The sequence below is a fragment of the Gloeophyllum trabeum genome (assembly GCF_000344685.1).
Source record: "Gloeophyllum trabeum ATCC 11539 unplaced genomic scaffold GLOTRscaffold_00009, whole genome shotgun sequence".
In the NCBI taxonomy this organism is placed as follows: Eukaryota; Fungi; Basidiomycota; class Agaricomycetes; order Gloeophyllales; family Gloeophyllaceae; genus Gloeophyllum; species Gloeophyllum trabeum.
The window spans coordinates 615456-639419 of NW_006920418.1; the positions used below are offsets into that span (position 1 = coordinate 615456).

At 55.0% G+C, this 23964-nt stretch overlaps 9 protein-coding genes across 9 annotated transcripts; 6 read left to right on the forward strand and 3 right to left on the reverse strand.

Moving 5' to 3' along the window:
- Window positions 1-416: 416 nt before the first annotated feature.
- GLOTRDRAFT_44314 (uncharacterized protein) lies at window positions 417-1066 on the forward strand (the record flags this gene model as incomplete). Its single annotated transcript, XM_007869042.1, has 4 exons — window positions 417-518; window positions 594-686; window positions 743-832; window positions 890-1066. 4 exons carry the CDS (start codon window positions 417-419, stop codon window positions 1064-1066), a joined length of 462 nt encoding a protein of 153 aa, XP_007867233.1.
- Window positions 1067-1570: 504 nt separating this feature from the next.
- Window positions 1571-4162, reverse strand: Gtlcc2 (laccase; the record flags this gene model as incomplete). Its single annotated transcript, XM_007869193.1, has 18 exons — window positions 1571-1653; window positions 1710-1774; window positions 1841-2016; window positions 2068-2088; window positions 2146-2349; window positions 2404-2460; window positions 2510-2530; window positions 2593-2750; window positions 2803-2833; window positions 2891-2910; window positions 2966-3105; window positions 3162-3263; window positions 3321-3356; window positions 3413-3440; window positions 3504-3738; window positions 3796-3864; window positions 3922-3973; window positions 4032-4162. The coding sequence occupies 18 exons, from the start codon at window positions 4160-4162 to the stop codon at window positions 1571-1573; spliced, it is 1629 nt and encodes a 542-aa protein (XP_007867384.1).
- Window positions 4163-5708: 1546 nt separating this feature from the next.
- GLOTRDRAFT_94428 (uncharacterized protein) lies at window positions 5709-6274 on the forward strand (the record flags this gene model as incomplete). Its single annotated transcript, XM_007869194.1, has 3 exons — window positions 5709-5768; window positions 5826-6127; window positions 6238-6274. 3 exons carry the CDS (start codon window positions 5709-5711, stop codon window positions 6272-6274), a joined length of 399 nt encoding a protein of 132 aa, XP_007867385.1.
- A 1058-nt stretch (window positions 6275-7332) lies between these two features.
- GLOTRDRAFT_139455 (uncharacterized protein) lies at window positions 7333-8063 on the forward strand. Its single transcript, XM_007869195.1, has 4 exons — window positions 7333-7501; window positions 7558-7637; window positions 7695-7793; window positions 7852-8063. The coding sequence occupies exons 1-4, from the start codon at window positions 7350-7352 to the stop codon at window positions 7899-7901; spliced, it is 381 nt and encodes a 126-aa protein (XP_007867386.1). The 5' UTR covers window positions 7333-7349; the 3' UTR covers window positions 7902-8063.
- A 365-nt stretch (window positions 8064-8428) lies between these two features.
- Window positions 8429-11140, forward strand: GLOTRDRAFT_62521 (UPF0061-domain-containing protein; the record flags this gene model as incomplete). Its single annotated transcript, XM_007869196.1, has 9 exons — window positions 8429-9095; window positions 9144-9281; window positions 9343-9724; window positions 9790-9821; window positions 9876-9955; window positions 10009-10025; window positions 10074-10287; window positions 10345-10824; window positions 10879-11140. The coding sequence occupies 9 exons, from the start codon at window positions 8429-8431 to the stop codon at window positions 11023-11025; spliced, it is 2157 nt and encodes a 718-aa protein (XP_007867387.1). The 3' UTR covers window positions 11026-11140.
- A 16-nt stretch (window positions 11141-11156) lies between these two features.
- On the reverse strand, window positions 11157-13065 carry GLOTRDRAFT_77944 (actin-like protein Arp3). The gene is made up of 9 exons (XM_007869197.1): window positions 12939-13065; window positions 12857-12883; window positions 12521-12803; window positions 12010-12474; window positions 11796-11951; window positions 11608-11733; window positions 11509-11552; window positions 11416-11455; window positions 11157-11358 (listed from the first exon to the last, which is right to left on the reverse strand). Exons 1-9 carry the CDS (start codon window positions 12992-12994, stop codon window positions 11263-11265), a joined length of 1293 nt encoding a protein of 430 aa, XP_007867388.1. The 5' UTR covers window positions 12995-13065; the 3' UTR covers window positions 11157-11262.
- Window positions 13066-13731: 666 nt separating this feature from the next.
- On the forward strand, window positions 13732-14784 carry GLOTRDRAFT_94431 (NAD P-binding protein; the record flags this gene model as incomplete). Its single annotated transcript, XM_007869198.1, has 2 exons — window positions 13732-14124; window positions 14191-14784. The coding sequence occupies 2 exons, from the start codon at window positions 13732-13734 to the stop codon at window positions 14782-14784; spliced, it is 987 nt and encodes a 328-aa protein (XP_007867389.1).
- A 907-nt stretch (window positions 14785-15691) lies between these two features.
- Window positions 15692-17133, forward strand: GLOTRDRAFT_62527 (uncharacterized protein; the record flags this gene model as incomplete). The annotated part of the gene is made up of 5 exons (XM_007869199.1): window positions 15692-15835; window positions 15886-16086; window positions 16145-16356; window positions 16420-16433; window positions 16484-17133. Coding segments are annotated over 5 exons (1221 nt in total), but the record flags the coding sequence as incomplete, so codon positions are not given.
- Window positions 16904-23139, reverse strand: GLOTRDRAFT_139459 (heme peroxidase; the record flags this gene model as incomplete). Its single annotated transcript, XM_007869200.1, has 31 exons — window positions 16904-17483; window positions 17537-17986; window positions 18036-18163; window positions 18219-18226; window positions 18288-18341; window positions 18398-18475; window positions 18535-18546; window positions 18604-18696; window positions 18755-18900; window positions 18952-19086; window positions 19139-19478; window positions 19526-19916; window positions 19981-20069; window positions 20137-20158; window positions 20213-20242; window positions 20293-20533; window positions 20584-20664; window positions 20718-20760; window positions 20812-20835; window positions 20888-20947; window positions 21304-21352; window positions 21409-21491; window positions 21550-21633; window positions 21689-21769; window positions 21820-22035; window positions 22099-22320; window positions 22376-22435; window positions 22499-22659; window positions 22712-22796; window positions 22849-22908; window positions 22957-23139. 31 exons carry the CDS (start codon window positions 23137-23139, stop codon window positions 17401-17403), a joined length of 3792 nt encoding a protein of 1263 aa, XP_007867391.1. The 3' UTR covers window positions 16904-17400.
- Window positions 23140-23964: the final 825 nt, after the last annotated feature.

Here is a 23964-nt window from a genome sequence, read left to right on the forward strand (position 1 = left end):
AGCCATCGAGAAGGCTCACCACTGACAGATGGGCGAGAGTCGACGATGCATTCATCGGCACTCACGGTCTCGTTCGACTCCTTTGCAACCGTGGCGAAACCAGGGCGGGCCAATTGGGGACTTCCGGCATTCTCCGATGGGGCCCAACACCGCGTCCGAGTGAGAAGGTTCGCCTTCCTAGAACTTCGGCTTCGCGGATTCAACAGATGTACAGATTGGGTTGGGCATCCCAGTTCAGCTCTAACCTCATCTATCTGAATCATAACGGTAACATGCTTTTACTGACCGGCCTGCGAGCCTATGGGGTCTACGCAACCGCCCGATCTGCTCTACTCTATCCCTCCACTACTATCCTACGTTACTCTCACACCTTACCAAAGCCACCCAGCATTCACGCCATTGAAACGAGCGAGGACATGAACAATGCCAGACAATGGCTGGAACAATTTAAACAGCAAACTATACCTCGCAGTATGGTGGAGCTCAGTTTTGCAAGAAGCTCGGGCCCCGGCGGACAGGTAGGCCTCTTGAAGCATACCCATCAGTACTGGGTAGTTCTGAACCAGTAATCACTTGTCGTGCAACATATACAGAACGTCAACAAGGTCAATACGAAGGCGTCCGTGAGATGCTCCATCAAGGAATCATGGATCCCCCCGTGGGCGCAAAGGGCCTTACGGGCGTCGGTGCGTTCTTCCTGTACAATTGTTGCCACAGTTCTGATCAATCAAAATATTTGAAGCCTCACTATGTTCCTTCTAGTGATACCATTCTTGTAACCTCCACGGTTCATCGCTCACAGTCGCAAAATGTAGAGGATTGTCTTTCTAAAGTGCGCCGAACCTGCTTCGCCCGGATGTCTCTCTCCTCTTGACGGGCTTTATTGAAGCTACATGCTATTATTGTGGATGCAGCAATTAAGGAGATCAAGACAGAACCTTCCGAAGCGCAGAAGGCGCGTGTTCGGCAACTGGAAGCAGCGGAGAACAGAAGGCGGCGCGAACAGAAGATGCATTTAAAGACAAAAAAGCAAAGTAGGAGTGCGCGTGGGGGAGCATGGGACTAATGCTCACTGCAGGTAATAATGCCAATCCCATTAAACGTTTGAAGAAACTCATCTTTCACCAACAGGCCCACGTCGGATTGTACACCTTATTCCCAGCATTGGAGGATGTGCGAAGACCCGCGGCCGAATCTTGTCCAGGATCGAAGGAGACTCTTGCATTTCCGCTTTATCAATTACACCAATGATGGATGGACGATCCATGTCCCGGCGACGGCGCTGTACCACGAAAGGCGTCCCCCGGCCCAAGAGCGTACACGAGTAGAAAGGGTCTGCTATGCACCTTTCACCATTACGAGTCCCCCGCTATCGAGGGAGCCGTGTTCGGGTCGGGTACACCCGCTCATGTCAGGTTCATCTTATACTGCTCTCATATGGAGTGAGGAAAGGCGTCGTCCGACGTCAATTTATCATATTCCCCAAAAATACACATTAGCTGACAGTACGTTAAGCGTCCCCGAAGTCCATGTAATTAATATCATTGTGTCATGCTTCACTCTTTGACATTCAACTGGCGTTAATGCCAGAAAGGCTAGCATTCCTGTATTGTGTCGAAGCGCCGGAGGTCGGACAAAGGTCGTACCACGCCTCTGCAAATAACAGGTCAGGCCTTTGCACATCAAGGGAGGAATCATGGAATACTGACTGGGAATAGGGGCATTGGCAACTGCCACTTCGTCGGGCTCTTCAGCCATCACCACAGCGAACCCACTGGGTCATATCCAACGGATTTGTTAGTACTGCGAGCTCATGCACGGGAGGAGGAGGCGGACTTACGCAGCAAGATGGTAATCGATATGACAGTGCAAGAACCACGGGCCCGGGTTATCCGTCCTGAACCGGATCGTGGTCAGTTCGTTGGGGTCGTTGCCAATGGAGACCGTGTCGCGAACGACTGGGTTGTCCCAGTTATATGAGGAGTTGCCTGCACTGCGGACTACCCAGAACGTATGCTGCAACGCCATTAGAGTAAGGACGAGAGTAGGGTTGCATGCATGACTTACGCCGTGGAGATGAATGGGATGCTATGGAACCAATCGACATGTCAGCAACGCGTCAACAAGCAAAGCAAATGTACCTACAGGTCCCGGCCCTGCCGATGTATTCATGTAGAACGCAACCTCAATCGTGGAATGCTTAGGGAGGTCGTACACGCTGCCCTTCGGCATATAGTCCTGCGGCTTCTGATCGCCATTCAAGATCTGAAGAAGGACAGGTAATTCAGGGTTCTGGAAAGTGGTTCCATTAACGTCGAAGCTCGGGGTGCCGTTCGGGCCGGTGGCGTTCTACCCGCGAAGTAGTCAGTATAGGCAGAGCCGAAGGCGACACGGTTCACATACGAAGGTAATATTGAAGAAGAATCGCTTGTCTACACCTCCGGGGAAAGGATGTCCAGGCTAGCGGATGAATGAGCCATGAGCATTCAGCGTATCATGCGCGACTTACAACAGGCATGCGTTGCAAAGGCTAAAGATGGATATGCATACTTGTCAGCATGGGACAGTGCGAATACAGAAATGGGATCGTACGTGAAGATCAGTCTCCACGAGCGGCTTGTTCGGCGTCGCATTGTTCCTGGTGGCATTTGGCAGCGCAAGGGGAACAGAACTATACCGTAGGATTGCGGCATTCAGACTGGGATCGCTGTTGTTGATGGTGTTGCCGGTGTTGGGGTCGGAGTGTATCCCTGTACAAGCTATTAAGATGTTAACACACAGAAGAGGAGAGAGGGCTCGTACAGTAATTGTCGGGACGTTGGTTCGCATGCAGCTATCAAGGCGATTAGTACCCAACGTCATAAGCACCGAGGTATACTGGTAATCTCACGATGAAGGAGTATCTTTGACCTGGTGACAAAATGTCAGTGAGCTACCATAGATAGTTTCAATCCAATAGCCGCACCCGCATGAATCTGGATTTGGTCGACGTCACGGACGGGATGCACAGTCACTCCGTCAGCTTCTATGATGGTCATCTTATGCCCGGCGATGGTGAAGTTGTAGTAGGGCTCGCAAGCCATGTTGATGAGACGGAACCGATACCTATGAGGAAGGCTGTTATTAGGGCCTTCATGAGCGATACGTGTCATCCAACTCACTTCAACCCTGGTTCGACGACGATTTCGGATAGGTAGTCGGTTCCATTATAGGTGGTCGTGACGGTTCGCCCTTTCCCATTAATTAGAGTAGCGTCGTTCGTACTATAGATACCACGGTGTTATTGTACTGCATATAGATTGGTCTGGTGCAATGCTTACGGAAAAGTGGGCTCTTGAGAGGAGACATTATGATACCTGCATGGACCACATAAGACATGCGGACCCACAGTCGCTCGTTGGACATCACTCACCAGTCTGCTAGCGTAATAACCGTCGTCTCTGTGATAATAGGGCAATTAGTCCTGATCGCTCGACCCGAATTCGATGTGAGTCTGTGCTCACCGTCGTCAACATCATAGTCATTATAGTACGGATCGTCGGGATCATATATAACCAAAGGCCCACGCAAGCCATCGCAATACTGCGTCGACAAGTGCGAATGGTACCAAAAGGTGCCTGCCTGCCTTGGTGATGTGAAATTGTAGAGGAAGGAGTGCTGTGGCTCGATGGGACACTGCGTGACCCAAGCTACACCGTCCGACCAGGCTGACTTATGTTGGAACATGCCGTGCCAGTGCTAATGCGTAAACCATCAGTATGGGATCGAGACGACAGAAGAGGAGGGCCGTCTCACAATTGTTGTCTCCACGTCCATGGTCGTGTCATGGAGCTTATCGACAGCGTTAAGAAGGAAGCGGTGGCCCTGGAAGTGATCGCACAATTCAGTCGACATTGAATGATATTGACGTAGTACACTCACCTTCTCTCCAGCAATGAGGGGTCCCGGAAAGACGCCATCCACAAGGACAGTTCTAGATAAGCGCAGTCAGCTCATTGAGTTCCCAATCAAACGGAGGGAAAGGGGCGTACGAGCGATTATGGCCATCGGGGGCGATGTATTTATTAACGACCTGGAGATCTCTAATGTGCTCGTGCTTCTTCGCGAGCACGCCAGTGGCAAGCACCAGCGCGCTCACAAATGCAGTAAGGGATGTGTACATTATAAAAAAATAGACGGGACACAGAAGGTACCCGAATTAAAAGAGGAAGTACCGAAAGAATTCGTATATGAGATAGGATGGGATGGAGTATGAGGATTGAGGAGAGCGGTCATCCTTATATACTGTACCTGGACTTGGAGGACAAGACGGATGAGAATGTCGAGCGAGATAGCGATCTAGATGGCGGCCAGTACGGAGCCGCTACACGCAACACAACAACGCCCCTCCAGGACGCTAGTCAAATCATGTTTCATTTCAACCCTATGGATAGCAAAGTCAGGCCATGGCAATGCACGATGTTGTCCAGGGACGAGTCACGAATGCTTGTTGAGGCAAAGTCTCTTCCGGGGCTTTCTGGCGCAATGACCGCCACCGACGCACGGGGCGCGCAGATAGCACCTGCTACAGATGAGCGGCACCAGCAAAGTAGCCGACACCGACTCGGAATGTGGCAGCATCATTGCAAGGCGGGCTACACGCCGTCATCCTGATCGTTTCGAGGGCACAGCGACTGGCTAGCCTGGATCGCGAGCAGAAGCAGAGAAAATGGCGGTACGAGCGCAACACGGCCACGCAAAGCGCTCCATTCCAGGCTGGAGACCATGTTTCGGTGTGTGGTGGCCGATGAAGACGAGACGCGCGCAGAGTCGGAGCACGGGCAATATGATGTTGCGGAGCCCTAAACCTCATTCACGGGTGGATTGAAGAGCCTCCAGCTAGTCAAACCTACGAAAAAGACGGGTTCAGGATCAGAACAAGCCGACGTATATCATAGCCTTGTCTGTCCCATACAACTCCCGTTGAAGAGGTGGCAAATGTTTCCGAGGACTTGCTTGTTCGAACTTCGAAGCATCTCTGAGAGAGCCCAATCTCAGATCCCGAGGTGCTTCTCTGCCACAATATCAAGATAAAGGTCCGTGAAGGACCGCGTGGACCGCCAAGTCCCACAGGCTTGCTTGCGTTGCGTCTCACAACTTCCAAGTTTTGACTGCTGTTGCTAAGCTCTGCTTATGAGCTGTATTCTGGTAGGCGTGTCAGGCGATAGAGCGATGCTGCCTTGTGGCTAACATATACCAAGGTTTATCCGGATGCATGAAAGGCATTTCTGCGAGCTCAGTGCGCACTTGCTATCTTCGTCTTTTGGCGGCGAACATGAAGCCCCGGAAGTGGAGCGCTAACTCGCGCTGGCGCATCATTGTGATGGCTATGACTTGCTCATAGATCGCAGGCTATACCCAACGGATGCAAGGTTCATTGCCATCCGTGGGCCACGTACCGCCCAACGGTCCCTCAACAACCCCCCGAACTATGTCACAGTAGTGGCGCAGCGATATGAAGCTTGAAACAATGGCACAGTAACCTCCGACGCTAAAGGACTACGCGATCTACTCTTTGCACCGCGTACATGCCGAAGATCGTTCGCCATCCCGGAACCGGATCTCAACACAGGCCTGCTGCGTCTTTCCGCATATAAGGTAGCATCTAGCTCGCGCTTCAGTCAAGAACCTAGAATCCCCAAATCGACCTCTGTACGCAGTCCGATCCAATGCAGCTCAAGTGCATCCTCTTTCTTGCTTCGGCGCTGACACTGGCCGCGGCGTCCTCAGTCCGTACCTCTCCGTCTCCTCCTTCTAGTGCCTCAACTTACCTTTCCCCTCCACAGAAGAATGACAACGGCACGCACTGGGACGCCAACCACATCCCCGGGCAAAAACACGCGCCGGGGTACAGTCACCGGCATTCGCACACGCGCTCCCAGACGACGCTCGCAGGGAGCGCTACCCTCGCGCCCGGCGCGCGGGTCAGCTCGAGCGTCGTAGTCTACTCCGCCGAGCGCGTGTACAACACCGTGTCGGACACGGTGCTGACGGCGCAGACGAGCACGGTGACGTGGACGGAGACGCTCGTGACTACGGTGGTGCCTACGAGTAGTGCGGCGAGCGCTGCCGGGTCTGCTTCGTCTGTGTGAGTGCGTGCTGGGATGTGGTGTGTGATACGCGGAGCTGATGCGTTTCCGTGTTATATCTATGTAGTGTTGGATAATCGCCCGCGGACATGATTACGATTAGTGATAGGACACTGTGTAACGCCTACCTTATGGTCTCTGCCTAATGTACCATATTTTACCCTTCGACGCGTGAATCCGAGACCGACTTAGTTTGCGTATGTTCACTGTGGACAGCAGGGGTGTGTGAAGTATGGTCCGCTGATATTCAGGTTTTTAACACTTCTGAATTGCGCACGTTACTGAGGGCCGGGACTTGTGACCTCAAGCTGCTTCTGAGCAATTGAGTTTCGTCCTAGCGGGGCTACGGTTGTTGGTAATTGCAGCAAGGTACAGTTGTCTGCTCGACATCTACGCCCGTGGTGTATACCCCCCGCTGCGGTTCTGGGCCGCCGAGGAGCCGTTCCACCGACAATAGAGCAGGCACCAAAGACGGTGGGAGACCCCCTACCCCTCGGGATTCGCGGTCGAAGAGAAGCTGAGCGTGGTGGCATTGATATCTCCGTAAGGCCGGTATGTCCCTCGTCCTTTGTATGCTTGACATGGCTGGATGACATGCCTGCACGTCTCAGTGCGGAACTCTCGAACTTAGAACGTCCGAAGAGATTACGTTGGATGCACTGGCATTCTTCGACTTCGAATTCCGACGGGGTGGTTGAGACGCATACGCGGCGCTCCAGCTCTCCGGCGCCCTGCGACGATAGGTTTTACGGAGGTTGTACTTGTAAGATGACCCAGCCGCGTTGGCCAGCCTTTCTTCGTTTCGAAGAACTCGATGGTGGATACACATGGAGCGCATTGATGGGCTCGATGCCTCGGGCACCTGCTACAGGGCATATCCAAAGGCAGCGGCGCCGCACCAAGGATTGGCCACACCTCTCCTCTATTGCAGATGCGAGAGTCTCGCACGTTTGGCAAGTTCTATAGCGATATAAATGATCGCCGCGGGTCACAGGTCTGCCCGCTGTCTAAGTGCAACGTCTAGCTGATTAAGATCGCGGCTGGACTTACCTCACGCCTCTGCGTCCCAGGCTGGGAATATGGCCGTTCGTTCGGCGCCGGTTGAAGCCTCACTGAAGGGTGCTTGGGGTGAGACAATATAAAAGGCTCATGCTCTACGGTAGTGTCCTCCATCGCAGAGTTCCCCTGTTCTACGGTCGGCTGCATTGAGCCTCCGCTACGATGGTGAACTTGAACGTCGCCGCGTCCCTCGTTCTGGCTGCGCTGACGGCGCCTTATGCTACCGCCGCCCCCGCGGATGTATGGGCCCCGCCCATCACGTACCCAACCGACAGCACGATCTGGCAGGTGGGATGGTCTAACTGGGTTGCTTGGTACGCACCGCATTCTTTTGACAGCAGCCGCAGTGAACGTGAACATGAACGCGCAGGGACACGTCAAACCCGCCCGCGCACATCACCAACCCAAACGGGACTATCTACCTGGTGTGGGACGGTGAGATACTCTTCGGTGCGCATTAGTTCTCTTGTGCTTTGGTACGCACTGACGGTAGATGTGCGATACCAGAGGACCCCGGACCCCTGGCGAGCGGCTTCTCCCTCATGGATGGGTACGTCTACTTCGACGTTCCGAACGTCACCGCTAGCAATGAGTGGCGCGTCGTGTGTGAGTGGCTCTCAGTACATGGAGGTTTTGAACGTCCTGACATACTTACGTCTACAAGTGATTGGAGACTCTGGGGACGTCAGTCCCCCGTTCGCGCTCATTCAGTGATGAGATGGAGAATGGAGAAGAGATGCAATTACCTCAGGCTTACACCGATTGACTGCTCGATGTGTGTATCATTTGCAAGTAAAGTTACACAGCTTGACTGGACGAGGTCGAAGTGCTGGTGTCGATCGCGTCCGAGTCGCGTTGTGAACACGTGCCGGTCAGATGATCAAGATTGCATTCCCCTTTTTGGATGTCCTCCTCGTCCGAGTCCTGCAGCAGCATATCCCTGAACGCTGTGCTTCCCTTTCAATCTATACGACCGTTGGGCACGATTATACGACGTGTAATCGATCGCCCGACCAGAGACCCACGGCTGTGGGTAACCTTTGAGCGCGTGAAGGGAACGAATGACGCGATCGCTGGAGTAACTCTGAGTTTATAAGTGCACTGAGATTAGTCAAGCAAAAGTAAGCGTTTGAGGGTCGCTTCAGTGTAAAGGTGCGTCGCTATTGCATGACATCTCTTCATAACTCATTCTTCTTGTTGCTTAGTATTGTTGCATGCTCGCCAGCAGCACCCTCCTCAAAATGACCAAGACCCCAATCTCCGCCCTCCCGCTGCCCCCCGCCTCGCACCTGCTCCCGCTCAACCTCACCCCGGACACCGAAACGCCCTCCGTCCCCGCCTTCCGCGCCGCCCTCGCCAGCACCCCCAGCATCCAGCGCCGCGCGCGCCTCCTCGCCCCGCAATGCCACTTCTCCCACGTCGCGCCCCTCCCCATCGCCTTCCCGTACGACATCCCCCCGCCCGACGACCCCAAGCTCGCCCACGACAAGATGGCCGTCGTCGAGCGCTGGCTGGGCGCGCGCGAGGCGCGGCACGCGCGCCCGGGTGCCAAGGGGCCGCTGAGCATGTACTACCCCGAGCAGCGCGACGCGCCCCGCGAGCTCCTCGGCCTCTCCGCGGCGGGCATCCGCGACTGCGTCCCCGCGCTGCACGTCGGCGACGCGTTCGCGACGCTCGGCACGCCCACGCTCGCGCACGCGTTCGACGACGAGGACGTCCCCGCACCGGCGGAGGAGGACAAGCGCATCCGCGAGGAGCTCGTCGACGTCCTCGCCGGCCACGCGGTCCTCATGTCCGGCGAGGACGACGAGCGCGCGACGCCCTTCGCGCCCTGGGCGCTCCGCTACAGCGGGCACCAGTTCGGCGTGTGGGCCGGCCAGCTGGGCGACGGGCGCGCCGTCTCCATTCGTTGAGTCCATCCATACCGGTATACGACCCGTGATTTACGTTGACTAGTGGCGACGCCGCACCCGGCCGACCCCGACACGACGTACGAGCTGCAGCTCAAGGGCGCGGGCCGCACCCCGTTCGCGCGCAGCGCCGACGGGCTTGCCGTCACGCGCTCCTCCGTGCGTGAGTTCCTCTGCGCCGAAGGTTTGTCTCCCCCTCCCCTCCCCTCACTTCCAATATCAACCCTCTACCCTCTCACGCACAGCGATGCATGCCCTCGGCATCCCCACCACCCGCTCCATCGCATTGATCTCCCTCCCCGCCGTACCCGTGCAGCGCGAGCGCGAAGAGTCCGCGTGCGTGCTCACAAGAGCCGCGCCGTCGTTCGTGCGTGTCGGCTGCTTCGAGGCGCTGAACCCGCCCGCGGGCATGTTCTTCCTCGGCGGCGGGCAGCAGGACGCGGACTGGGAGGCGCTGAGGCGGTTGGGGGAGTGGGTGGTTAGGCGGGTGTTGAGGTTGACTTTGGAGGAAGGGGAGAGGGGCAGGTGGGGGAAGGAGCTGGTGTTGGAGGTGGCGAGGCGGAATGCGCGGATGGTGGCGGGGTGGCAGGCGTATGGGTTCATGCACGGCGTGATCAACACGGACAAGTGCGTGCTCGGTCGCTCTGGGATCGTGGTGTTTGCTTTTTGTTGACGTTTGTTGCCGTGCTTAGCGTGTCGATTCTAGGCCTGACGATAGACTACGGTGAGAGGAGCAAGCCGCGCCCCGGACTGGACTGGCGCTCATGACCCTCCGCAGGACCCTTTGCGTTCATGGACGTCTTCAACCCGTGGCATATATGTAACCACACCGACGAGGAAGGGCGCTATTCCTACCGGGTACGCAGTACCCTTTTCTCCTTCCAGCGTCGTTCCTAACCTTCGTCGCATAGGCCCAGCCAAGCATGATGTAAGTACCACCCCGCAGACCAGCGCATATACCCACTGTTCGTCACAGCATGTATGCGTCCGAGGCTCTATTGACGGCCCTCGCGCCGCTCATCGGTGCCGAAGCCGAGCTCGGGCACGCCGTCGGCCCAGGCTGGGCGCAGGACGTCCCGGACGCGAAGGTCGACGAATGGCGCAAGGCCGGCGCGGAGCTCGTCAAGGCCGAGCTGCACCACGTCATCCTGGACGAATGCGGGAGGGAGTACGGCAGGCTCATGCACAAGGTGCGCATTCACTATAGCCCCTGCGGATGGTGTTGAGAATAATTGCTGGATATGCAGCGCCTGGGCCTGCGGCGCTACGACGCGGGCGACGAGGCGCAGCTGTGCCGCCCGCTGCTGGATATTATGGAGGAGCACAAGCTCGACTTCCACGGGACCTTCCGCGCGCTGTGCGCCTTCCGCCCCGCGCTCCTCCGCCCGCCCGCGCACGTCAACGGCGGCGGCGACCATCCCAACCCCGCCTCCCCACAGAGTCCCCTCGACCCCTTCCTCTCCGCGCTCCTCAGCCAGTCGCCCGAGGCGGAGCGCATGGACCGCGACAAGGCCGCGCGCGACTGGACGGCGTGGCTCGGCGCGTACGCGGCGCGCATCGAGAGCGAAAGAGATCGGTGGGGCGCGGACCCCGACGCGGAGCGCGCGCGGGAGGCGCGGGCGGCGAACCCGCGGTTCGTCCTGCGGCAGTGGGTGCTCGAGGAGGTCATCAGGAAGGTCGAGCAGGACGCGGAGAGCGGGCGGAGGGTGCTCGCGAAGGTGCTGCAGGTGCGTTTCGTCTCGTGGTTGTGAGGGATTGGGGTGTTGATTGGACGTGGGTAGATGGCGTGCAGCCCGTTCGAGCCGTGGGGCGCGGAGGGCGATGAGACGCCGGATGATCAGCTGGAGCCGGAGGTCAGGGAGGAGAGACGGTTCTGCGGTATGGGAGAGAAGCAAATGATCGGGTTCCAGTGTAGCTGCTCAAGCTGATTTCGATGTCCCGCTGTATGCTGTAAATTTGTTCGTCCGTACATGTGTATTCCTCTGTTGTATTGTACTGTTCACACAACACCTGCATCATACTATGCATGTCCTTACTCTGCCCTACCTGCGTACTTGCATGAGACATCACTCCGTCACGCTTCGACAGGGTATTCGGATTTGATCTTCATTCTACAGCATCCAGTATGTGACCGTATCAGTATACATCGATATATCGTATTGTATTTATGTAGCGCTGCCGAAGATCTGGTACCGTCTGCAGATGCTCGGCCCGATCTCGTCGTACTGCGCCTTGGTGTGGCAGGCGGTGTAGAAGCCGGGCTATAGAGCGAGCAGTTAGCACAGCGTGTGTGGTATGTAAAGAGAGGCATGACTCACGAGGTCCGCGAGGAGGGAGCCACCGAACCATACGGCGTATCTATGATATGCGAGGAGTTAGAGAAAAGGTCAAATGGAGAGGAGAGCACCAACCGTTGACGTTTGTGAGAGATAACTTCGACGTCGACGCCAGAAGACTAAGAAACAGTCTGTCAGTAATCGGGTAGCCGAGAACCGATAATACCAGCGCACCTTCTGTGCGCTCCCGCTAGCCCGTGCGCTCGCTTCCAATCGCTGATCGACGAGGTGTTTCAGGTCGCGCTTCAGGCGCTGGCCAAAGTGCTGGAACATTGTTGACCCGCCAGAAAGCACGATGTTCTGGGAATGAGAGCGCATGTCAGAGAGCGAGGCAACAAACGGACAGTGTACAAAAGGGTGACCTTGTACAGCCCTCGCCGGACGTCGATGGGGGACTGTTGAATGACGCCGTCGACGATCTCGGGTAGGGGCGTCAGGAAGTCTGAGGAATAGATCTCGGGGTTGAAGAAGATCTCGGGGGCGAGGAAGCGTTCGTATCCGACGTCTAGGGAGTATTTCTACACGACCAGTTAATTAGTCTAACGACGCACGAGAGAAGGGGAACCGCCTGCTCACCCGTCCAGTCACGCTATGCTCGCCCTCGTACCGCTCAAAGTACTTGTATGGCTCCGCATCATACTTCCTGAACTCCCTCACGATATCCTGGCACACATAGCTGTAGTTTTCCTTCACCTTCCCGGCCACGCGCAGCTGGTCCTCGGGCGGGACGTTCGCCATCTCGCCGCGCTCGCGCATGAGGTTGAGCACGAACTGCGTGATGTCGCGGCCGGCGATGGGGATGTGCTTGATGGCGCTGCCGATGACGTACCCCTCGGCGCAGGGGATGACGTGCGTGACGCCGTCGCCCGAGTCGATAACGGTGCCCGTGAGCGTGCGGTCGGTGACGTTCTTGGACGACCAGGACGCGGCGAGCGCGAGCACGGCCTGCACCGCGATGTAGAGCCCCTTGATGTTGAACGACTCGAAGAAGATCTCGGCGGTCTGCTCGCGGTTCTCAGGGGGGTTTAGTGGCGGCTCTGTCTGTGCGGGTGTGAGGTAGAGTACCATGCGAGGAAGCGGGACTCACGAGGAGGAAATAGTGGTCCTCAGGCTCCGCCCTCAGATACTTGAAGATGACCTGCTCCCAGTACCTCTCCATGTAGTCCCAGTTATCAATCATGCCGTGCCGGATGGGGTAGTGCACGGTGTACCCGGGCGTCTTCGCGTTCGCGAGTGCTTCATCCCCGATGAAGAAGTCCAAGTCCTCGACCCCGCGCTTGGACGCGAGATGGCCTGGCTTGGAGGGTACCGAGGGACCTCTGCTCGCCTGTGCTGCAGGGCCGCGCGTTGCAATTGCGGTCGGGAATACGCTGAAGCTGGCGTCAATATCGCGCGCGATCCTGGGCTCTTTCGAGCTACGTACAAAGATGGATCAGAGTTGCCCGCGAAACTGCACAAGACGGAGAGGTCAGAGACATCGCAAACGCAGCATTGCAGGTACTCACCCAATTTTTGAAAATCCTGTTCCATTATCGCAAATAATCGGTGCCAGGACAGACATAGCGGGCAGCAAACAAGTATACTGGTATTCGGATAGATTATTGCCCCAGTGCAGCTAAGTATTACAGCCGGTGGCTACGGCGAAGCAGTCAATTGGGCGTGTTTGGCAACGCCTTGCGTTTTCAACAAGGCCAAACAACCGCTCGACTATTAGACTCAAGACGCCACCATCGCGGCCAGTGATCATGACAGTCACCGGCATTGACGTCCGCGGTTCGTGATGCATGGGCTGCTTTTCAGAAAGTAAGAACGTTCAAGAGGCGTACCACTTTGGCAGTCACTGCTGCGGGCCCTGCAATCTTTATTCTCGGACAGTTGGACCTGCATTATGGAACGAGTATGAGGTGATGAGTTAACTGGCTTAACAAGCGTCATAGCAAAGATCCATGTCAGTGGCTTTTGAAGCCATGCAGCGTTTCCTCCATTTCTCTCTTTCAGATCCGAAACACCGATGCCGACGAACTACGTGCGGGCTTGTGTCAGGTGCTGAAAAACCGCTCTCGATATCGGCCTGGACGTTCGGTGAGAAGCAGTAAAGTGAGCAACCTTAGGGAGCCATGTTCTGGCCGCACGAACGAGTGCGAAGACTCCCGGCAACGCCTGCACAGAGGTGAAATGCTATGAGATGCTATATGACGTGCATTGGTCGAGAAACCGTACTATGCTATTATAAAACATGCGCAGTAGCTATCATGCCCTCGTAGTTCATTCAATCCACAAGCCTTCAAAACGACCGTCATGTCTTCAGCCAAACTACAGAACGTCGCCATATTCGGGGCAACTGGCAACATCGGCCAGCACATCTTCCGAGCCCTCGCCAACCCCCAGCTGCCCTCGTACAAGCCCAACATCACAGTATTCCTCCGCCCCGGCACCACCCAATCGAAAAAGGCGTCCTTTCCCTCCTCTGTCCGCATCCTCGAAGCCGACCCCTCCGATCGCGCGCAGCTGGCACAGGCCCTGCGCGGGATCGACGTGGTCATCAGCGTCCTCAGCGGTCCCGGCATAGACGCGCAGCGTGATCTCTTAGAGGCCGCCGTGGAAGCAGGCGTGAAGCGCTTCTACCCCAGCGAATGGGGCTTCCACAACGTCTACCGCAAACCCGGTGACGAGTGGGGACACATCCATCCCGTCAGTGATAGTCTCGCATTACCCTCTGACACTCGTGACATCTCATTCCTTCTTCGAGCACCTTAGTTATGGGACCAGAAAGCCCGCTTCGCCGACTGGCTGGTGCGCCACCCCGCCGTTGAGTCAGGCCGGATCACGTACACCATCATCGGCAACGGCGACTTCTACGACCAGGAGTGGGAGTACATCTGGTGCGCGTGGGCGCAGGACCCCGCGCGCGTCGGGCCGCAGTATAAGATGTACATCCTTGGCGACGCCAACGCGAAGGTGGACTGGTCGAGCCTCGACGACGTCGCCAATTTCGCGGTCGCGACCCTCGCGAGACCAGAGGATTCGTGCAATCGCACGCTAAACTTCCCGAGCGACACCGTCAGCCAGGTGAGGATTGCGCAGATGCTGGAGGAGTATAGCGGTAAACCCGTCGAGCGGGTGCACGTACCGATGGAGGAGGTGCATCGGGTGATCGAGGACCCCAGCAGAGCGCCCAAAGAGGTCGCTGAGAGCAGCAAGATTCCGGTGCAATTCTGGTACACCGTGAAGGGCTGCCAGGGGATGGGGATCGGATACCGCCCGGCCGAGTTCAACCATCATGAGGCTTGGCCGGAAGTAAAGAGAACGAGCATTGAGGAATACTTCAAGAGGAAGTTTGACCGCTCGTGAACGTAGTGCGGCACCTGTGACATTGCAGGATCGTGTCAGAGAGTAGTAAAATGAGAGACGGCAGGTCGAATCCGCTCATAGTCTCTGACTACCGGCTAACCCTCCCGAGCTAGCCGTTCTGTCCTTCGCCTTGGCAAGCCATATCAGCATAATCCAGTCGCTCACGGTCAGTAGCTTTTCTCACCTCTAGTAGTACAGTCGACTCTGTCTTAACCCATACCTGTCATAACCCATAACCTGTAATAACCCATAGGTTTTTGGCTTCCACCAACATGGTAGATAGTAAAAACCCATAAGTCTGCCGTATCCCATAGCTTTTTGGAGGGGCCTGCAGATGAGCCACCTCAATTCAGCACTGTGTATATACTTTCTCTCTTTCAGATCAGAACACCAATACCTTCGCACTAAGCTGCAGCGGGCCTGTGTCAGCTTCAAAAAAGCTTGGATGAGCAACAGAGGTAACCGAGTCGAGAAGGGTCATCTATGTCGCGCATGTCGTACTTTCATAGGACAGTGTAGAAGGCTGACTTTTCCCCGAAGAGCGTGTTTGCTGTCCAGACCAATGAGTCCTTAGGGGGGCAGCAGTCTGCCAGCAAAGTAGCAAGTTCAAGACGTCGGCCAAGCTAACCCGCCCTCCTTGAGATGATACGCCATCGCTTGCAAGGAGAGAGCTTTAACCAAGCCTTAGCGCGCTGGCGTTCTCCACATTCTTGAAGAAGATAATATATGTACTATCTGAGCGGATTGTGAATTACCACTGGAGAGGAACAAACCGTTCGGACGCCACACTTGATAATGCCACACCAAGTCAATTTGCTGACGTCATCCATAATCGCCGGGCAAGCTGTGGCTGTGGCTGAACCGGACTTCCAACTCTGTTATATTTCATCTCACCTGCAGGAGTGGAATGGCGCCGGTCAACAAAGCCAAGGCTGCAGGCGTCAGCGCAAGCTCTTTCCTCGACCTCAAGGCCGAGCTCGCCAAACATGAGGAACAGTCTTCCAAGACCAAAGGACCGCGAAACACTCCCGTCTTTGCCGGGCCATCCAAGGTGCGGTCGGCATTTAATTGATCCATTTTATAGCTTACCGTGTTCTTCAGAAACCATCGGCATGGCTCAAAAACAACAAGGGCGTCAAAGCACGCGCACAGAAGGACGTGATTGAGCTCGAGGCCGTGAGCAAGCCGACCCTCGAGAAGGCGCGCGCCGTGCTCGAGCGCAAGGCGAAGATATACGAGCAACTACGCAAGGGCAAGTCGGGTGGTCTGAGCGACAAGCAGTACGAGGCGCTCTTGGTCGACGTGCGTTTGGTGCTTTCTTAGAGCTACTACGAGCATGCTGACCTGCTATTCCGGCTAGTTCGATCAGGATGCGCCGAATGCGTACGAGTCCGACTCAGACGACGTCGACGAGTCTCTCAGTGTCCCGAAGGCGCCGCAGGCGGAGGAGGATGACCCGATCGTGGAGTATGAGGACGAGTTTGGGCGGATCAGGACGGCGCGCAAGTCCGAGGTGCCCCGCCATCTAGCACCTCCCGAGCCTGGCGCCATCGAAGAGATACTGGGCGACGAGTGCGTGCAATCAGCTATAGTCCTCTCTTTCCTGGTCCACTGACGCAACTTTCCATTCCTTAGCTCCGATGTAATATGTAAGTAACATCCCCTCCCTCCAGCTAAACTCATCCTCACACCCCGCCAGACAACCCGGTGAACCACTTTCCGACCTACGAGCCCTCCGCCGAGCGCATCACACAGATCCAAGAATCCCTCGCCGACGATGCCAACCCGCTCAACATCCACTACGACGCGTCCGCGGAGGTGCGCGCCAAGGGCGCCGCGTTCTACCAGTTCTCCGCGGACGAGGAAACGCGTGCGCGCCAGATGGACGAGCTGCGCCGCGCGCGCGAGGAGACGGAGCGCGTGCGCAGGGAGGCGGGCGCACTGGACGTGCGCGCCGGCGAGGTGGAGGGGATGCGCGGGGGCGAACATGAGGACGCCCTGGGGGAGAGCAAGGCGGTGATGAAGAGCCGCGCGATGGAGAAGAGGAAGAGGGAACTCGAGGAGCGCCGGCGGCTGGTCGACGCGAAGAGGAGGAAGGTGAAGGGCGGCGCGGACGGGTCCGCCGATATCGCGAGTGCACCTGCTGCAGCTCCGCAGTTCAAGATGGGCGGAGAAACACACTCCTCATCGCCTACACCGGATGGTAGTGACCCGCTCGCCGCGCAGAAAGCGCAGGTCCGACCAGCGGTGCCGCCTGCAATGGGAAAGGAAGTAACGAGGTCAACAGTCAACACGACACCTGTCAATCCGGCGGACGCTTTCCTCGCCCAGTTGGAAAGGGATATGCTGCACCACAGATCTTGATAATGAGATTGGACATACCTCCTTCGACTTGCCACCCCGCCAGATCTGGGACAACCTGGCGCTCTCTCGCACTGACAACCACGTTGCGGCTACGCTTGTCACAGCCAATGCGCCATACCAGACAAGGTCATCCAATTAATACCTCCAGCTCTACGCCTGCAACGTCCGAGAATTCTGGGAGACCAGCTCAATAATACAATATCCGGATCAAGCATAATCAGTACACGAGCATGCAGCATAACGTCGGGCCGTTCATGAGCAATCCTCGCGCAGCATCTCGAACCTCCGTACTCTGTCAGCTCCCCAATCAATATCCCTCGTTCCCTCGACAAATTCTAGCCATGGCTGATCAATACTGGAATCTCCAAGCGTGCCGGAATGCGCTCACCTTTCCCTGCCCAAGCGATCTTCACCGTATGCTTCCCGGGCGGTATCTCGATGACACCCGCGCTGAAACGCTCCTGGAGACACCTCCTCAGGTCTTCGCCACAGTCCACGGCCTTGTCGAGCGTGAATTCCGTCGTCACTCCTCTCGACTGCCCGTCAACGAAGAGCTCCAGTTGCATGTCCCGTTTGTCAATGTCTACGACACTGAGGCGGTGCGGCCTGCGAGACTTGTACGTGTATTCGATCGGTCGCGGTTTACCGTCGGGCCCGGGCCGAATGGTCTCCGCATGCCATGGGTCGAACGCGGTGAGCGGCTGTCTGCAGACGGCATCTTGAGGTGTCCTCTCGAACCAGTTGGGCATATGTATCGAGGGCATGCGCAGTCTTGGCAATGAAGGCATATGAACTTGAGGTACAGCCGGCGTGACTTTCATGAATAGAATGGATACGCCTAGCCTACCGGTCAAAAGACGGTTTAGGCACTGCAGGCGTGCACTAACCTAGGATAATGAATAGGATCACGACCACTTTCAGGGTCAGCTTGATCCTGTGGACGATGTGTTGCCACCATTCGGACTTCTCCCGCATGCTCTGAGGCTCTTTCCACCTAATGGGGGGTTTGTACACGCTGTGTGATCGTGAGTTTAACGCCGTCGGAAAGATATAGAGAGGCTAATGCGTACCCATCGAACTTCATACGTCAAGGTCCGTTAGCGTACCCTAGTCCATTGCGCAGAAACAGCACTACTCACCTTCACAATAAGTGACCGGAGTGGGGTTCCTCTGCGGACCAGAGAGCGCTGTTTCTGCCACGGTATTGTGTAAGCCATATATGTATGGTAATGCGCGGCGCGGAACATACTCCACCAGTCCCTCCCCCTGTGAGACGACCGCCTTCACCGACCCTGAGGTTCTCCATGCGGAAGATAGCTTTGAACAACTGTCGAAGGACGACGTGTCTGAGGCTAATTTCTCTCAAGCTGTACAGCAACGGCGTACCTCTGGAAGAACCTGACAGACAGGACCGAGGATTAGCAGATCACTACGAGTCGAATTGTGACAACTAACCCCATCGACCAGGCTGATGGCTGGGCATTTATGAAACCCCAAACCATGAATATAAGGATTAGGACGGTGCGGATTGATGCGCATGTCATTTGTCTGCAGTCCAACTTGGATTAGCGCACCATCATGGACAGGCTGGCAAGATCAGACGAACTGCCACCAGCTGTGCTGCGAAGTTGGCGAAGACTCGGTCGCCATTGTAGACTACTACCTCGGGATACCCATCTCCTTGAGCAATGGTTTCGCCACCGTCGGGTAGCCCGCGAGCAACTCGGAAGAGCCCCGGGGGCAACGCCAATCCTGCGCGTAACATCAGCAAATGAGGATGTAGTATGGAAGAATATGACGAACTCTGTGCTTCCCGGATGAAGCCCATAATCTTGCGATTATTGTCACTCGTCGGCTCGGCTTTCGAAATCCGAATAATCTCTTCCTTCTCATCTCTGCCTCCGTGAATGAGATAGAACTCGACGGCCCGAGCGCATACTGGAAATCAAGTCAAGCAACTACTTAGGTATAGGAGGTACAAGTGAAATACCTTCTGTCATCATAACGGACATGATGCAGAGCCCCAGTATGTTGGCTGCGATACGAGTACTTCGGAACTTCTCCTCAAGTTCTCGCAGGCGCAGCGAGCGCCTTAGCTGGTCCCGGTGGCTCAAGGTCTGCGTCTCTGGTAATGGTTTCCAGCATTCATCGCGGAACAGCTCCAGCATCTTAAGATCTGCAGTGTTCCGAATGGCGTCCCAGCCTGCAAAATGTCGCAACGTATCCCGGTGCTTCATGGCGAGCCTGCTTAAGAAAGGTGTGGGAGACAGCTTTCCGACCGGAAGGCCGCTGGCCTCCTTATAGACTCGAGCTATGCGCTCACTCAGGGTCTGTGGCCTGTTGAGGTCAAGTCCACCTGAGACAATAGATCCCTCACCTCTTCGGAGGTCGCCAGAGTTTTCTCGACTGTCTTTGCTATGTCGTCCATGAGCCGTCTACTCTTTTTTAAAGCTCTGGCACGAGCAGTCCATGCTTGATCAGGCTCATTAAACTCAAAGACATAGCTGGGAAAACCGAGAGTCTGAGCTTCGTTATGCCGTGTCGCGGGTGGACAGTACTCACGCATATAGCTCTCGAAATGTCTCGAATATTTCGCTTGGGCTTGCGGGATCTTTTGCTCGTACATCGTACTATAAGGGGGTATAAGAAACGGTGGGTACCAATTGAAGCTGTGACTCGCCATAGCATTGCAAATCCATCGCGAGCAAGTTGCTTCGATCACGTCTTTCACGACGTCGACTGAACCTTCCCTGTCGACTGAACCTTCCCTGGTAGTTCATTGTCAGAGCCAACACTCTGCCCCAAGGGCTAGGACCAGTGCAATGCACGCACTTCGCCAGGATGAGTTCATCTGCTGTCCGAGCGAAATATTCCGCATATTTTGATAATATCCCTTTGTCAGGAAGGAGGGCATGCAGAATCTGTGTGGTTTGGAGGAAAGACGAAATGTCAGTGTGGTTGGAACACTGGTTAAGCAAGGAGCCTCACCATGAGCTCATCGGCATCGTGCCTAAATAAGGTACAGAAGTCAAAGAGTGAGGGGCGATGAGGAAACACTACTTACAGCTTCTTCGTATCGAAGCCCAAGAGGAACCTAGACATCATCATCAATTAAAGGAATCACAGTTATCCTGAAGTACTGACCCATAACCACCGAGAAGCGCCTTCAGGTTATGACTGTAACAACTGGCATAGTTTTCAGGATTATTTAAGACTTGACTAATAGCCCCTTTCGTCTTAAGGATTTTCGTTCCGCACGGCCTCGCTCGGTTGTACTGCTCATTGAGAACTTTAAGCGCATTTTGACCTGGGCCTTGGGCGGTAAATGGAAAGAGGGTATAAGTATTGTCGTAGGGATAGTTTTGCGGTAAAGTCCTGGAGAGAACTAGGGTAACCTCCAGTCAGCATAAACTAAAGTGATACAGTGTATAATACCTTTAGGAAGAAGAGCACCAAACGATCCAATGTCCGACTTTCCGAAGCATTCGTTGTACCCCCACTCGGTCAAGACTTCTCCTGTTACGATCAGCCATTTCGTACGTAAGTCATAGTCTTGAGCCAACACTTACTCGTATACTCAGAATTGCAAGGGTCTGCACGAATGGCACCAACCTGGGGAACAGTCATTATGCAGCGCAGAGTACGCTGATCAAGCACACAAACCAGATCAACCAACAGTCCGAAAGTCTATAAATGATCCCTCAGTAACAACCTCTGGAACCGGGATCGGCAAACTCACGGTTGTATACCCGAGACCAAATCCTGTACCAGGGGAGGAGTCTTCGGCTTGTAAACCAGGCTATTGAGGAAAGCGCAAGTAAGAGCAGAGTCAGGATTGGAGGGAGACATCATTACATAGAGTTCTAGGTTCTTAATATCACCGTACAGGGTTCTGGCAGCATCGGCAATACCAGGCGCACCGCTCCATTCCTCGAAGTTACTCAGAGCTTCATTCTGTCATTCAGAGTAATCCAAACCAGAGAACATTGAAAGATGCCCACCCTTGAGACCTAAAGATTCCCTGAATTGATTGAAGGTACACATCTTCCACCTTCTTGATTGTTCCATTGCTACGAGCTCGAAAATTCGCATGCACTGGGATATTCCGCGGGCTCGGGGTGCCCCAGCGACAGACTGTGTTGCATCTTGTAGTACCTTGGCGAGTTCATTATCGTCGAACAAGCCATCGTCGCCACGGAGAAGCCTATGAGAAACATAACATGAGGAAGGCTGAACCGGGTCTGATACGTGGGTGTATACCCAGGTAAGTTACGCCTCCTGCGATTGGAATCGACTTCAGTCTTGTAGTTCCTGACGGCATTGTCGTAGTCGTCGAGGGTCAACTAGGGTCACATGTTAGTACATCACCCCGTCTATACACAGGAGCAATATCCTACGCACATCAGCGATGTCCTTGCTTCCGAAGGTTTGCTCCATGACACCTTTCATCCACTCAATATCACCTACAGATGATAGGAAAGACCACTAGATGGGCAAAGTATAATCTGGGATAATTCTATGAAACCAGGCGCATACTCACATGATATATCAGACTGAACTCAATGCATGACCTATGCTCCGGTGCATTCACTTTGGGCGGCTTATCATCACTGCGCGTCGTCTACCAGAGATGTCAAAACCATCCAGACGGTGAAACGTTTGGAGTCTTACTTCCAACAGATCCAAATTCAAGGTACTGCCCACGCTGGGTAGTCCTAAGAGGCCCTTCAGAACATCTTCGACAATGACCTTCTTGAACATAGCACAGTTGATGAGACGAGCCGTGCGGAATATCTTGTCATCCTGTTCCTTCAGTTTTTGCTGTGAGAATGAATCTTCAGTCGGGAGAGGAAATCCCCCTTCCAGAAGCAGGCGATTCGCAATGGACTTGAAGAGGCCAATCAGATACATGCATCGAGAGTCCCTTGGTAAAGATAAATGAACACGCACGTTGTGGTTTCTGTTCCAAACGATTAGAAGCGCCTGGGCTGCTGGCGTCAAAAACATGAGTCTGTCCTCGAAAAAGCAGTCAGGCCATAGCATCCCGCGACCGTCCTTTTGGCGGACTAAGTCTTCATCCTCTGGCTTTGAACCGTATAGCGGCGAGAGGTCGAGATACGGAGACGTATCATTGAATTCAGGATCATCCTCTTTAGTGCGAAACAAACATAGCTGAGTGACCGTCAGCATTACGGCCTTGGTAGACAACTATGGGTCACAGCCATACCGAGACGATAGCCAAAAATGCTGGAACCATTCCAGAGATAGCGTTGGGATGCTCGGAAAACTATGCATTGGATCGTCAGTTCCTCATGATGGCGCTCTTCGTCTGGAAGACTGATGTACGTACTGTGTGTGCTTTGAGGAGACCATCAAAAACTGAAGCAGCATCCGGCAGCGAATGCGAGACTGAGCTGGGGTCCGCACTTCGAGCGTAGGGCTGCGGAGTCACGGATGCGTGGTAAGCAGGAGACCTCAGGTATCGAGGGGCGGGTCGTTTCTGGTTGTTCACTGTATTCGAAAGTTAGAGCGTACATCTAACCCAACAAACAGCATACTATACCAATGTCGATGAAGGTCTTGTTGAACTTTGCCCGCATCGGTGAATCCTCGGGAAGGGCTGTCATGGACTTCATGGCCGCAAAAAACTGAACCAAACGACAGTCAGGACACTCGCCACCATGCGAGACAACTACTTACGACATGACGCTTATCCCTGTCGTTAATTGGTGGACTTCGTAACAACTTCGCGAATGCAGTCTATTCGGCAATCAGCACTTGCCTTCGGACATCGTACTAGTCACGCACGTAGCTGCCATGAGCGGGATCGATCTGTCTCTGTGGCTCCACGGGTTCCTCATCCTTGTATCCGAGTGCCTTGCGGATAGGATTGACGAAAGTGGCAGTAATACGCTGCATGCGCGACTGGGGAATCGTCAGGACGGGCGGAGGAGCCTGCTCTACACCGTCATTCAGGTCTGCTGGATCCATAAAGTCAAGATTGGATCCTGGCAACGAGATAGCAAATATGTGTTGCTTGTATGATGAGCCGGGGAAGAAAACAACTCAGGAATTGAAATATATGGTTGCACGCTCAGGTGGATAAATACACATTTCTGGGCACTTTGGCGCCCAGAACGCGCTGCTTGTGCGTTGTAGTACCTGCCGATATACTACTGTGGTCCGCATGGATGACTACATCGACATAGCTTGTCGGAAAGAGCCGTAACACCGGCAAGAACGCCTTCCGGCAGCCACACCGACCAGAGATACTCGACATGCCGACACGGTGAAGACCTCAGCAAAGCATGGCGGCAAGGCCTGTGGGAAGAGCCCTGAATGTAAGGAATGCCGACACCACGAGCCACAATTGCGCGGAACGATCTCTGGAGGGGCAAGGTCCGCGAAGTGTCGAAATCGCCGCGCCCGTGTGCAAAGTATAGCCTCGGCACCTTGGTGTATCAGCGATGATGACAGGCCTCGCGATTCAGGGGCATAGTCGAGGCATTCTGCTTCAAGTTGCCGCCAGGGACGCTGGCTGGGGTCGGAGCATCGCGATGCAAAGAACAAGCATCGCATGATGCCTCGGACTCCTCCGTGCAGGGCGACTCGGCCTGAGGCAGTAAAACACGGTGACTAGTATTGTCACAGTGAGATCGGTCGATAGAGACGAGTGAACCTTGGAATCCCCAGGACACAGATTGAACTGATGTAACAAAGAATCGTCCGTCAGCACGCTGCTATCGATAGGAAGAATTGGATTGTGACTTATTTTTGCGTCATCGGTATGCATTCCAAGCCTGCTATATCGAACAT